This window comes from Prosopis cineraria, unplaced genomic scaffold, assembly GCF_029017545.1.
Source record: "Prosopis cineraria cultivar Desert tree isolate PC_DT_omini unplaced genomic scaffold, ASM2901754v1 PC7, whole genome shotgun sequence".
In the NCBI taxonomy this organism is placed as follows: Eukaryota; Viridiplantae; Streptophyta; class Magnoliopsida; order Fabales; family Fabaceae; genus Prosopis; species Prosopis cineraria.
In genome coordinates this window covers 31,323,641-31,338,201 of record NW_026555338.1, presented here as the reverse complement: position 1 = coordinate 31,338,201, position 14,561 = coordinate 31,323,641, and the positions used below count along the sequence as shown (strand labels likewise).

Below are 14,561 nucleotides of genomic sequence, written 5' to 3'. Positions count from 1 at the left end.
CATTACAAACAAAACGCCAACACTGCTGTTGCTATTCCTGCAAAACTCATCAATCAGCAAATCCCTAAAAGAGATGAAAGGAAAACAATAAAATGCGCAACGGCAAATCTGCGATTACACTTCAACGTAGGGTTACAGACACAAATACGACTGCAAGAGAACGCACAAAATAATCAACATATAAATAATTGTAAAAGATAATAATAGCATATTCAAAACAAAATCGGCGAAGATTGTTCGATCAAAATGTATGCCATAGCACCAAAAATCGTCAATCTATACGTTACACATCTACAGGTGAAACCTGACAATCACAAGTTCAACAATACATACTAGACGAGTGCTTAGTATTTCAATGACAAAATTACTAAGGAAGGAGAACTTACGCCGCTTAAACAAAAAGAACACACAACAGCACTTCAAAAAGAAAAAACTAAAGCTAACTCTGAAAGCTGAATAAAAATTTAAAGCTTGTCCTCGTATTCTGAAAGTGGAGTCATCTGCTCCTTCAAACCCTTCCTCTTGCGAATGTCAGCAACAAGCTGTGCAGCTTGTGATCCAGCCTCCATAGGATCAGACGACATCATGTCCCAGTGATCAAACACACACTGAGGAAAAGCCTGGCCAGATGTAGCTGCTCTCAGAGTGCTTGAGAACCCAAATGACTCGATGACAGGTAGGTATGCCTTTATGTTGTAAAGGGGTGTGCCTGGTCGCTGCATCTCCTCAAACACATGCCCACGTTTCTGGTTAAGGACGCTGTAGATGCCACCAAGAGCCTGCTCAGGAGCCTGGATTTCAACGAGGTACACTGGCTCCAGAAGTCTGGGTTTAGCAGTCAATTGGGAGGCATAGAAGACCCTCCTTGCGGTGGGAATAATCTGGCCTCCTCCTCTGTGGATGGCATCAGCATGAAGAACGACATCACACACTTCAAAGCAGATGCCCCTCATGTTCTCTTCAGCCAGTGCACCTTCCTTCGATGCCCACTGGAACCCCGCAACAACTGAATCCTTGATTTCATTCAGGTACTGCACTCCCTTACACATATCCACCACCATGTTTGGTCCAAGGGTCTCGGGCCCAAAACACCAGATTTTCTTGGCCAGATCCTTGTCCCAACCATACTCTTCTGATAAGATTTTAGAACGAACCTTGGGGTCATCCCTTGGACCAATCTTGCCGTCATCAATTGCCTCAGCAAGTCCTTCCTCCAAGGGTCTTGCTTCCATGTACAGTCGGTTGTGCTTGTTGGGCGACTTGCTCATCACAGTGCGGCATGATCTCTCCATGACAGTCTCACGGAAGGACACCACAGGGTCAGATTTGATAATCTCAGCTCCGCCCATGAAATCTTCCTGCAAGTCCTTCAAACAGATCTCAAGGTGAAGTTCTCCAGCCCCGGCAACAATATGCTCGCCTGACTCCTCAATAGTACAAACAACCATAGGATCTGACTTGGCCAGCCGCTTGAGACCCTCCACAAGCTTGGGAAGATCTGAAGCCACCTTGCACTGAACAGCAACGCGCACCACAGGGGAGACAGAGAACTTCATAGCTCTGATAGGGTGAGCATCCACTTCCTTCTCATTTGTTAAAGTGGCATTCTTGGTAATAAATTGATCCAAACCAACCATGGCAACAGTGTTACCACAAGGAACATCCTCCACAGTTTCCTGCCTCTTTCCCATCCAGATAACAGTTCTCTGCACGCTCTTGACATACAAATCTTTCTTCTCTCCGGGCACATAATTGGGTCCCATAATTCTCACCTTCAAACCGGTAGAGACCCTACCAGAGAAGACACGGCCAAAGGCATAAAACCTTCCCTTATCGGATGCCGGAATCATCTTTGAGACATAGAGCATGAGAGGTCCCTCAGGATCACAGTTCCTGATTGCAGCAGCATAAGGATCATCAAGGGGACCCTCGTACAAGTTCTCAACACGATACTTTTGGGCTTTGGCGGGTGAGGGAAGATGGAATATCATCATTTCCAATAGTGCATTGCTTGCTGGCAGCCAGGTTTGCATGACACGTTTCATCAGTGGTTTGCCCATCAGATCCTTCTCATCAGATTTCATGGTCACGCCAAGTTTTTGCAGCATGGGCCACAGCTTATCCTTCTGATCATTCATGCAGGTGTTGATTATCTGCTTGATGGGCTCATAACAGAACTGAACGAACCCACGCTTGCACGTAGGAGAACCAGTGTTCTTGGTAGTCCACTTCTTGGTGGCCGGGTCGAAGAAGTTTTCACCCCACAGCCTTTCCATCATCTTTGACTCATCAACTCCAAATTTTGAAGCATACATTTTGGCAAAGTTGGTTAGGGTGAAAGCCCAACCGTGCAGGCCGGCTGAAAAAGCAACTGTTCCTTTTTCTGGGTAAACCTGGCAGTCACCGAGGAGTGGATCTTCATACGTGGCCATGATCACATTGGCATTCTCAATCACTCTCTGGAAAGTCTGGTAAGCCTCCTCCCCATCCACCTGGAGCTCAAGGAAACACCTGTCCATCTTGTTGACAGTCAGGACAGGCCTAATCCTTTCTCCCAGAGCCTGTCGAAGCACAGTCTCCGTCTGCACACACACACCCTCAATGCAATCCACCACCACGAGAGCTCCGTCGGTGATTCGAAGAGCAGCTGTGACCTCAGATGAGAAGTCCACGTGTCCAGGAGAGTCAATCAGATTGATGAGGTATTCATTCCCGTTCCTCTCTCCCTTGTAGGCCTTGAGGGATTCTTCACTCATCTCGTAGTAGAGGGAGATCCCAGTAGACTTGATGGTGATGCCACGCTCAGCTTCATCTGCACGGGTATCAGTCATCCTGACATCACCTGCCACCTCTTGGGCAATAATACCGGCAGCAGCCACAAGAGAATCGGTGAGAGTGGATTTTCCTGCAATTAGAAAGCCGGAGGATTGTGAGTTATATAACTAGAAAATGAAGGTAATTATATAAAATAATAAATCAACGACTATATCTGGACATGCCAATGTAAGGTATCTTTTATTACGTGTGAAAAAATTGAAGAATTTTTGAATGGATGTTTCACAAGTGAAAATAAAATGATTTTCTGTAAAGATGCATGCATCGGGTATAACACCAATATGATGGCATGAAACTTGCAAGAAAATGCAACAAGATCTTACCCCTCACAGAAAACAAGGGGAGATAACATCATAATGGCTGTTAAGGGAAGAGAGAAAGTAAAAAGAATAACATACAAATGCAGTACAAAGCAGTCCATACCATGATCGACATGTGCAATGACAGACATATTACGAATATTGTGCTTGTAGTCCATAATGCGACGAAGCTCTTCTGCTGTGAACTTCACCTGAATGTAAGGACACAATTTTCAACGTCAATGATCCGCAACGAACGAAAATTGTAAGTCAATTACCCGAAATCAAGTTCGCAAACTTACCATCTTAACTGATCTTTATTGTCAACACGAAAATGCAGTTATCTGACGTTGAAGTGATATGAAACTGAAAAAACAATGAAATTAGCAAAATAATCGGATATCGCGAAAGCACAAACTTGGAGCAAAGAAAATATTAGTTTTCTGCAGATGCGATTGGTTCAAATTCGCTCAGATGGCACCATAAAGTATTGATAAGCAAATATGCCAGTATTATTTGATCAAGCCAGTATCAAAAAGGATAAGACCCATCTATCCTCGAATCTCTAATCTCTAATACCTTAAAAAGATAAAGCGTACTGTATGCATGGGTCTAGATTTCTATAACAAGACAAAATATTTTTACATCAATTCACCAGAAAAAATATTGAACATCTATAGCAACCCATGTTGAATTACGCCCTTAAAGCAAGTTTAACCAGAATATCACACTTTTTTTGGCAAAAAATCTTGAAATACATGAAGTTCTCAAATAACATCACACTGGTTGACCAAAACACAGATCTACTGGGAATAGAACAAAAATAAGTCGGTAAATCCACGTGGGAGAGCACAGAAAGAAAGAAATGATCAAACACAGAATCAAAAATCAGATAGACACCAGAGAAACCCTACAGGAAAACGCACAGGAGACGGAGAGAGGGTGTGGCGGGCGGCGGGAAAAAGATGCACCCCCTATTGGCCGCGAAAAGATGAGAGAAGTAGGGGAAGTATATGCTTTATACTCTCACAAGTGGGGTTTTCCGTTTATATCAGATATGGGCTGGGCCCTAATTTCTAAAATTTGGGCTTCTTTTGGCCCCATTTAGATGTTTTTTCCATCATTTCAGCTCTTCCGATTTTTTAAGGGACAGTTTTAGCATAGGACCAAATATGGGATTTTATTTCGGATCAGGCTCAATGAATTCTTAAAATTTACTGCAGATCCAAGGGACTTAACTGAAAATAAGTTACAAAAGGAAAATGGCCATAGCGCTCTTATTCTTTTTCCATAAAAAAAAAAAATCCACCTCATGGGAATTTGCCACTAGACCACCCCCATAGCAGCTACAAGAGCTCCAGTAACAGAATTGCCAATTAATAAGTTATATTAAGATTTTAACAAGTCATCAATATTATATATATAAAAAATAACAATATTGATGAATTAACAAGTCTTTAAAATTAAATATTTATAAAATATTATTAACAAGTTTTGTAAGTAATTTAACAAGTATAACTAGTGAATTAACAAGTTAAGTTATAATATTAACAAGTTATCAAAATTGAATATGTTAAGGTATTATCAACAAATTTTACTAATGAATTAATAAGTACTGTTATTAAGGAAATAACAAGTGGCATTATTAATAGGTTTACTTAGTCTTGGTTTGGAAATTTGGTTTATGTTATATATTTTCTTTTACACTATATAATAAAGAAGCATCATTTGCTTAATGGTTATAAAAGTTTTTGATGCACCAAAATTTTGTGGGTTCAAATCCTCCCTTAGCTATTTAAAGTATTAGGAGTCGATGCTGACCATGAGGGTTGTTTAGTGGTCAATAGCGATGTTCTTTTAGTGTCCTTCTTATATTGAAATTCTCCCATTTTTTTAACTTACATTCAAACGTTAATTCTATGAAAATATTGCTGTTTAAAGGAAATTTATGTAATTTATTTTTTGGGATAAGGGGAGCCATAATAATTTAAGAGAAGGGAATGTAAAAAATTAAATGTGGTGGAAATAGAACCAAATGTAAAATAAAACACAATACTTGTATATAGATTTAAATTGGATCCTCTACATATTCGGAACCAATTTCAACACTTATCATTCAAATGAGTACTAAAAGCTTATTGCTTCTAAACCATTTAAGTCTAATTTTCATGATCTAGATTTATAATTTTTCAATAGGTATCTTTTAATTAAAAAAATTATGCTTTTAAAAAACTGGCAATTAAGAAATTGTTTTTATTTTAAATTCTAAATTCATTAAAATAATTTTTTTAAAAAATAAAAGTCAAAAACTATAAATTAGGACTATCTAAATTAGATCTATATGATTCAAAGACAATGAGATTCTAGTACTCATCTATATGATGAGTATTGAAACTAGTTTCCTCCATACCCTCTCTTAAATACTTGTTTGCTTGCTTAATATTATCAACTTATCTACCTATAAATTTGATTTAATGGGGGCAGATTTCTAATTATAGCTTCATCATCACTTACGCATATCTTGACATCCCTTCCTCAAAGAATCAATATCAACATTATAAAATATAAAAGACATATTATATCCTTCATAGTTTATAAATTATGAAAAATGCAACTTATTTTAGTCTTTGGACTTTATTGCATGGACCAAAAAGAGTCTCATATACTCTCAAAAACCAAACCCATCATCATTATTAATATTTTTAATGTGCCAACTTTAGCGGCTTATTTTAACAAAGAAAAACAAGATTACTACCGTTCGTCATATCTCTTTCTGCTTGGAGACAAGGTGCGTTTGGCGATCAAAAGAGTGAATACAAACATTATAGAATCTTCGAATCACAACGGCAGAAATAGGCTTACAAAATTTTGTTTTGTATACATTCATTTAAGCTGAGAAAGAAATGTCAAACAAGAAGCAAAATCCAATAACCTTTGCCCTATGGAAGTCCTAATCGAAAAGAGTCATAACCAATATATATAAATCAAGGACAGAGAAAATGCAGCTCCCAGTTTGTATCACCCCATGAGGAAAACATGTCACTTGGCCTTCTTCACAACATTTGAGGTTCGGAATTCAGCATCATCCCTAATGAAACTCCACCAGATATAGGTTAAAGGAATAGTAGTTGCATGCCAAAGAGCATGAGCATCCACAAGTCCTTGATATGGAGGAAAGTCATATAGCTCTAGGAGCATTGCAAGGCCACCGGCAAAAACAACCAGCCATAGTTTCCACCGCGACGGATGACGGCTAATAACACCCCAAACAGCCCAAATGATGAGTTGGGTCACAGCCATCCCAACACAAACTTTCATATTCCATCCTGTAAGATTGATTGGAGGCAATCAAGATCATCACAAAAAGGAAAACAGGAAATAAAATGACTAAGACAAACATTGAAGGAAAATCCGAGTTGGGATATGTAAACCTCCTTACAGGCTTACACATTAGGATATTGACAATAAAGCAGGAACTATAATATTTTGGAAAATAGATATCATTAAAACTCAATCTCATTTACACAGTCCTCAAAACCCAGGCGAGCCACTACCCGTAATGATATCAATCTGAAGACAAAGGCACATAACTTGTGAATGGAGTATATATTTAACAGAAAGTTCAAGGTAAACTTATCTCCAAAAAGAAAAACATTGGTCTTCGACGCAACTGTAGTGATCATCGCCACTAATATAAAGATGTAAATGGCAGGATGTACCATAGTCTTTTTTTTTTTTTTTCAGTCAAAGGACGTACCATAGTCTAATTTATAAAAGTTGATGAACAATATGTGGGTAGTCACGAAAGCAATCAGGGGAGCAGAAATCATAACTCTGGTAGCCTCATCCCTAACATTGAAACTTCGTAATATGGCCAAAATGAGGGAGTATCCAAGGAGAGCCACAGCAGATGAGTAGTCTAATTTCTCTGTCAAATCAACGTCTCTGCAGCTCAATGAGGCACAGAAATTATGAAGCTTTATGCTAAAAGAGAAGAGACAGGTAGAGATAAGGCACGTAAAAAAGTCAAGAAATCTTCATTTCTCTATGCAATGGGTAAGAAGATAGGTTGTTTCTCATCTTTTCTTAGCAGATAATAAAAGCATTAGCATTGGAGAGCACTTTCAACATTATCTTCAACAAAATCAAATTATCGTTTCATGCAGTGAGGAAATTGACTTTTTAGTGAGAGTTGTAAGGTTCAAGGCAAACCCATCAATTCATGTAACTTAAATCTGGATCTGACTGAAAGAAAACGAGATAACAATTTCCATTAAGAACTCAAGAGGCAGAAATAGAAATATATGTAAGCTAAAATGGGGGGAAAGTCACCAGTAACGCTTCAATTTTCATAAGCATATACAATTTAATTGAACTAACGCACCATGTAATCAGGCAATTCAGACTACAATTTAAGAAGTACAGCAATTTGCTATTATTCAACCACCTATTTACATAGGCTTGATACAATCTTTAAGCAATCATTGATAAGGTCAAATAATATAGCACACATTATTAGAATGAACAGAGCGTAATGATGCTGCAAAACACAATGTTATGGAAAGCAGTACAAGATAGTATATCTGCAAAAATAACTTACCGACTATGGAAAACAGCACTCCAAAACCAGGAGTTCATTGATAACAGCGCATAGGCATGCCACAAGCTAACATACTCATAATATGGCTTCATACCTTCTTTTAGAGGCATCTTATGGTGTAAAAGAATGAAAAAGGATACCCAACCATGAAAATGTGCTAAGAGATTGAGAACAGAGAAAGCCACAGAAGCAGGCTCCTGAATTAATTGATGACATGTGATGTGTCAGATTTCTAAACAAAATGCTTTGATATCATTAAGCACTAACTCCAAATGATAGCATAAGATGTGTGGCTTCATCAGTTACAAACCTGCATCCCATAGATACGCCTGAAGGGCCATTTGCCATGATATTTGACCGGAGCACCATTATTTAATTCTTTTTCTTTCTCTATATCGACCATACAGAAGTATCGACAATCACTTTGGCAATCCCATTTTTTCCACTGCAGGTAAAGCGGCTCTTGCTTGTACCATGGACCATGCGTGAGGTCATCTCCAGAAAATTTACACTTCGCAAAGCATCTTTGCCCAGCACATCCTGTTCCCTCACATTGTTTCACACAGTCCCTGATATTAAAAAAAAAGAGAGAGAAAATAAAAAATTGGGCTCGGAAAGCTCAAATATTACTGTACTGAGCTGAAAATAAAGCAAATTGGATGAAGTAAAGATTTACTTGCACAGTGTAATCATGAAAGGTCCACAAAAAGCGGGGCAAAACAAATAGCAAGAGTTAGTGAGTTACCAAAGACATTATGCTTTCATGAAAGATTGCAAATATATCCTTCATCTAATAGTTATGAGCTCAACAACTGCAAAATTTTCTTCCGTGTCTTTCATATCAAAACATCCAACTAAGCGTCCATTCAACTAAGAAACATATTAAACAGCATTTGGAAAGTACACACTGAACCCAAAACAGGAGATACCAGAAAAATTGAAGATGATCGTTTTCTGGAACAATTTTATCTTCAAGAGAATATCATATTTTAGTAGTTTGATTACCTTCCAGCAGGAACAGTCCATTCAAGCAAGTCAACTCCTGCTAAAAATCCTCAGAAATTATAGTTGATTTAAAAAAACAATAGGATGTTAACTTTCCCGTGAAATGTTCAAGCCAGCCTTAATGGACCCTATAAATCGGTCAGCATACCTACTCTAAGAAAGATAAAAATTCAATTAAAGAATAATTCCAAGTAGAAACGAAGATTGACATTTAAAAAAAAGAAAGAAAAAAAGAAAAAAGAATTGACATGTAGTCATGTACATAGATCAGAGATGATGTACCTATAACGCGGATTAGCATCACCAGCACTTGCATTTAATCCCACAACGTGCCAGGAAAATATCAGCAAGAAAGCAATCGAATAACGATCTAACATCTGGTTCTGAATGGTTGAAACTCTAAGGTTAAAAACTGATCCAACCAAAAAAATATAGGAACTGGTAATAATGCAGAAGCTACTGAAACGTTACAAGTACAGCTCCTGATCAACCACGCATAACAGCATAATATAATCATCGAATAAGAAAGGAGGAAGACGAGAAAAGAGACCGCAGTGATGAACTCACACAGAACCTACAAGTGGAAGAATTCATCTAACAAGAAGCAAAACTCAAGCCTAGAATTCCAAAGAAGATGTATTGGATGGAACTTCCGTGTCTAAGTTACTTTTCGAGATTTAAAAATTTATTGATGTTCACGAAGAAATTTGAAATAAAAGATAGCTCAAGTGGTAGAGTTTGAAGAATTGCGAAACAGGGAAAAGAAAATAAGAATGAAAGAAGGAAGGAATCTCATTTTACCTTTTTCGCTCGTCAGATTTCAGTGAAGAAAGCACAACATAGAACAAGAATTTTGGTGAAGATCGTCGTCGACTCGTCGTCCATGGAGGAGACGGACTAAGCCGCCACCTTCATTCAGGGAAGGCTAGGCCCAGGCCCATAGATCTAAGGCCCAATCACAGGGTAGTGTACATCGTGCGTTTGGACTTCTAAACTGTGGTTTTTTGTTTATGGCCAACCTCTGAATTGCGTTTGAAATTCTTGTCATTATCATCATTATTATTCCGAAAACTGTTTTTGTTTGTTTGTTGGGTTCTAAAAAAAATCGTTTCTTCGGGTGTCAAATTTTATGCGATTCAGATTATTTTCTAACCATTTGTGTCAAATATTTTAATATTTTTTCCTTATTCAAGTAAAATGTATTTTGCCTTCTCGTATTTAAAAAAGTAGAAAAGAAAATAGTGGACATAAAAATATGATCCAAACGAATGGTTAGAAAATTGGGATTGCATGGGCGATAAAAATGAATTATATATGGATCAAAATATAAAAAGTAGATAAAGTTTACTTCTACCTGCATTTTAAAAGATATTAGTTCTTAATTGTCGGTTAGGAAATTCTCAATACACATAAAAAAATATTTTTTATATACGAATCTATTTCTTCGCGGAATATTTTTTAAACATTCAAAAACTCAAACTCAAATCATATTAAAAGCTATATTTGATTTCATTAAATTTCAATATGATTTTTAAATTAAAAGATATACTGAAGATCTTGGAATGATGGAATCTATGTCCTGACCCAGAAAACCACCGAGGCCCAATTTTGGTTTTGGTAAAAGGCAGTCGACATTTTGGGTTTTGAGAAGTGATGCGTAGGGGCCATTTAATAATTTCAGTCAAAAGTTCACTGTTTTAAGTAACTTTGACGTTTGAAGTTTTCATCTTTTATCTAGAACACGTTGGTCAAAAAATCTTTTGTCTAGAACAAAAGATGAAAACAGGAAAAGAAAATCATTTTTTAATTTATCAAAAGCAGCCAAAATTGAAATGCACACATATGATGATTCTAATGTATCCTTCAATGCGCATTGCATGCACGCATTTCACACTTGAAAAGTCAAAACACATTATGATTTCGTCATATTAGCCAAGATAATTTAATGCACATTATCTTAGTGTTGGACCAAACAATGATAATTTTTCAATAAATGTTAAATATTTAACTATTTTGCAAAATTACGTATATTTAATTTTAGAAAAATCGAATTATCCAGATTAATTCCATGATAAAGATTTAATTAAAAGTTAAAACTACTAGGTGCAAAATTGCAATGAATATATAACATTTTTTTTTTTTACAAAATAATGCACGATAGATAGTATTACGCGAGGTGAATATACAGTGATTTAATATCTAACCTTTATATATGGATTTAATTAATATCTAACTTTACATATATAACGATGACAATGATGATAAGTTACTGTTTGTGTCTAAATTAAATGTATGCATTTATAAACTCAACAAAAAGGAGTATACAACAGAATGTAATGTTGTACTTGAGACTCGTATATATTACATTTTTTTAATCCCCTTTCAAATAGCTTGATGCTACGTTTGGATACACATGGATTAGGATTAGGATTAGGATTAGGATTTAGATTTGAGCCAAATTCATTATTTGGATAATTAAAAATGTATGGATTTAGATTTGACCAAAATTCAAATTCAAATTCTCCCTCAATTTCTTCATAATTTGAAATCCTTTCTAAATACCTATTATTTCAAATTCTAAATTAAGCTCTTTTGTACTTTGACCTAAATGCATGAAGATTTGATCGACTTGCTAATGGTAATTGGATTGAATTGCCAAAATTTACAAAAACAAGCTACCACTGTTGACCGGGATGGGACAACCAACTTCCATTGAAATCGGATTGGGGACAAAGATGTGAATCGAACGGTAGACTTCCATTAGAACTGGATTGATGGCAACGATGACGATGAGGAACAAATGGTCCACTTCCACTCAGATTGAACCGACCGCCAAGATAAGGATCAGACGATTAACTTCCACTTGAATCGAGATCAAACCAATAGCTAAGAGGGGACCAGATGGTTGACTTCTACTTGAATTAGGACCAAACCGATGATGGGAATAGGATAGTTGACATTTATCGAGATCGGATTAACGGCGATAATGGGGACTGAACGATCAACTTCTACCAGGATCGTATGGCTGACTTCTACTGGGACCTAATCGACGGCAATGACAGGGACCTAACGGCCTACTTCTATTGTCGTTGTCGGTCTAGTCCTAGTGAAATTCGACAATCCTGTCCCCGTTTTCACCTTCTATTCGGTCCCAGTAGAAGTCGGGCGTCTAGTCCCCATTATCATTGTCGGTCCAGTCTTTGTGGAAGTTAGCTATTCAATCCCTATCGTCGTCGGTTCGATCCCTATAAAAGTTGGTCATCTAGTCCCCGTCGTTGCCTTTGGTTCAGTCCTTATGGATGTTAACGGTTTAGTCCGAGTGGAAGTGTCCCTGTCGTTGCCTTTGGTCTAGTCTTAGTGGAAGTCAGTCGTCCGATCCTGGTGGAAGTCAGTCGTCCGATCCTAGTGGAAGTCAGTCGTCCAGTCCCCTTAAGTCCAGTTTCGGTGGAAGTTTGCCATCCAATCTCGATAGAAGTCAACCGTCCGATCTCGATGTAAGTTGGCCTTTCTGTCCCAGTTGTTGCCGTCGATCTGGTGCATGTGGAAGTCTCCCATCTTGTCCTCGTCATGACTGTCAGTTCTATTTTAGTGGAAGTTAGTCATCCTGTCCCCGTTATCGTGACGGTCCAATCCTAGCAAAAGTCAAAGGTCCTGTTCTGGTCATGATTGGTACCAATTGGCTTTGTTTGCCTGATCCCGTTGGAAGTTGGCCATTCGAATCGTCGAGTTTGACCAATCTTTCAAGTTTCTTTTAAATTCAAATATAAAATATAAAATTTAAAATTTTACTTTAGATCCAAATAAAGAATTTTAATATTGTAATTTGAAATCTTTTATATCATCTAAAAAAAGAATTTAGAATCCATGAATTTCAAACGTGAGATTTTAAATTTAAATTTTCAACTTAAATTCACTTATCCAAACACAATTTGAATGTAATTTTTGTAAATTAAATATAAAATACTCAAAAATATCAAGTCAAGCTAAGCTAGCTAAGTAGATATCTACTAATAGACATAGTAATGTTGAAAACAATATGTTAATTTGAAGTTGAACATCATATTCACTTAAAAACAATAAAAAAGGAACAGCTTCAAAACCAACGAACCTTACTTAAAAGTTTGTCATGTTATGGATGGGACGCAAAGATGGAGTGTTCAATTAAGTTTATGGATTTGACTAACACTACTTGTAAGAAAGGGTTTTGCTTTCAAATGAAAAGTCCTTGACTTTGAATAAATCTGTCATTCACCATGTGATATTTGATTTGATCATTTCACAATTTTATAAAATACAGAATGACAGCCTAAAGGCCGATGAAAAGTATTCCTAATCAAGATAGTAAATGATACTGTTTAACTTTGAACGAACGAAAATTTGTGCATGATTATTCTTAATTATATTATAATTTATTCGACAATTATTTGAATGTTCATTGCTTGCAATCATAATTTTATTTTTTAAAAAACTAAAAAAGGATAAATGTTCATTGCAGGCTGAGGTGGGGCTCCAATTTTAACGGGACAAGTTTTTCTATGCATTACATGAACTTGAAATAAATTACATATTTTATAACTTATAAATGGTATGGTTTACATATTTTATATCAATGTTAATTTCTGTGGTTATACATCGATATTGAATATTGTTCAATCAAAACATGCACATGTATGTGAATCTTTTGATTTTTTTTGATCCAATGATTTTAATTTACAATAGAATACCCTATTGAATTTACAATTAAACATATTAAAGGGTATGATAAAAAAAATGGAACCATAATACTATATTTATTTTGTAAAGAAGGAGAGAATTTTACGAAAATGGAAGCATTATACGACATGAATGCGTGCAAAGAAATATTAGGCATTAATAAGTTTAAGGAAAAGCAAAAATCTTGGATAGAAGCCGGAAAATGGTGTCTGTCCATAAATGTTTCTAGCTCTAATATTTAAGAAATAATTATAGCCATTAGTTTTACAAATTAATAATGACTATCGTCAAGGATATCATGCATGACTTCGTAGAATTTTATTTTCGTCAATCCCTCAAAAATTAGCAAGGGCAATGAAGGAAACTTGGCAACAAAATTCTTCGTCATTTTTGAGAAATAATGAGGAAATCTTCATTCATTGTTCCCCCTCGCAAAATGTCTTACTAAACTTACAAGAGTATTTTCCATCACCGTTTCCACGTGATTTAGTAGTTCAAATTAATCAATGTGTTTGTGCGTGCGTGTGTAAGAGATTAAGGTCTTGATTGAGATTATTAGTGTAAGTAAATTGAAGCCTTATAAACCAAAAACAAAAAATCTCTATTCTTAGGATTTGTTTATAATAAAAAGCGAAATATAATCGTCTCTGAAAGGAGAATATCATGGGCCAAGAAAAAAACATAAAGAAAATAGTTTATAGCGTCTTCGTTCTATATTTAAAAATTTTATGGTACAATAATAGTTTGTGAAATATTGATGGACAACCAATTAACAATATTGGATTGACATCAAATACTGAAGTCGAAGATATACATATGATCCAAGGACGGCTTCGATTGACATATTTGATTTTATCACCTCTCTTTATATATATATATATATATATATATATAAGATCAGCCAAATACAAATAAAAATCAATTAATAAAATAAACAACTTTTTATACGGCATTAAGTACAAACATAAATAGATTTAATGATTGAATGTGCTCTGTTGCCAACGTGGGAGTGTTGATTTACGTAAATTGATAATTGTTTTTTTTAAAGATGATGCTACTCTTCTAAGTAAAAGAACTCACCAAAATTTTTCGGTGAATAAATTAAAAGT

The 14,561-nt window shown here is 36.1% G+C and overlaps 2 protein-coding genes across 4 annotated transcripts; both read right to left on the bottom strand.

Moving 5' to 3' along the window:
• Positions 1-233: 233 nt before the first annotated feature.
• LOC129315472 (elongation factor 2) lies at positions 234-4,138 on the bottom strand. Of its 2 annotated transcripts, none has more exons than XM_054959160.1 (4): positions 4,049-4,138; positions 3,437-3,500; positions 3,259-3,346; positions 234-2,905 (listed from the first exon to the last, which is right to left on the bottom strand). In XM_054959160.1, the coding sequence occupies exons 2-4, from the start codon at positions 3,437-3,439 to the stop codon at positions 465-467; spliced, it is 2,532 nt and encodes an 843-aa protein (XP_054815135.1). In that variant the 5' UTR covers positions 3,440-3,500; positions 4,049-4,138; the 3' UTR covers positions 234-464. The 2 variants fall into 2 exon arrangements, with proteins under 2 accessions (XP_054815135.1, XP_054815136.1); XM_054959161.1 differs by having other exon boundaries at positions 4,061-4,130.
• A 1,806-nt stretch (positions 4,139-5,944) lies between these two features.
• Positions 5,945-9,701, bottom strand: LOC129315023 (uncharacterized). 2 transcript variants are annotated; one of them, XM_054958518.1, is made up of 6 exons: positions 9,541-9,701; positions 9,022-9,122; positions 8,045-8,303; positions 7,735-7,931; positions 6,892-7,079; positions 5,945-6,460 (listed from the first exon to the last, which is right to left on the bottom strand). In XM_054958518.1, exons 2-6 carry the CDS (start codon positions 9,114-9,116, stop codon positions 6,174-6,176), a joined length of 1,026 nt encoding a protein of 341 aa, XP_054814493.1. In that variant the 5' UTR covers positions 9,117-9,122; positions 9,541-9,701; the 3' UTR covers positions 5,945-6,173. The 2 variants fall into 2 exon arrangements, with proteins under 2 accessions (XP_054814493.1, XP_054814492.1); XM_054958517.1 differs by lacking the exon at positions 9,541-9,701 and adding an exon at positions 9,307-9,477.
• Between the last annotated feature and the right edge of the window lie 4,860 nt (positions 9,702-14,561).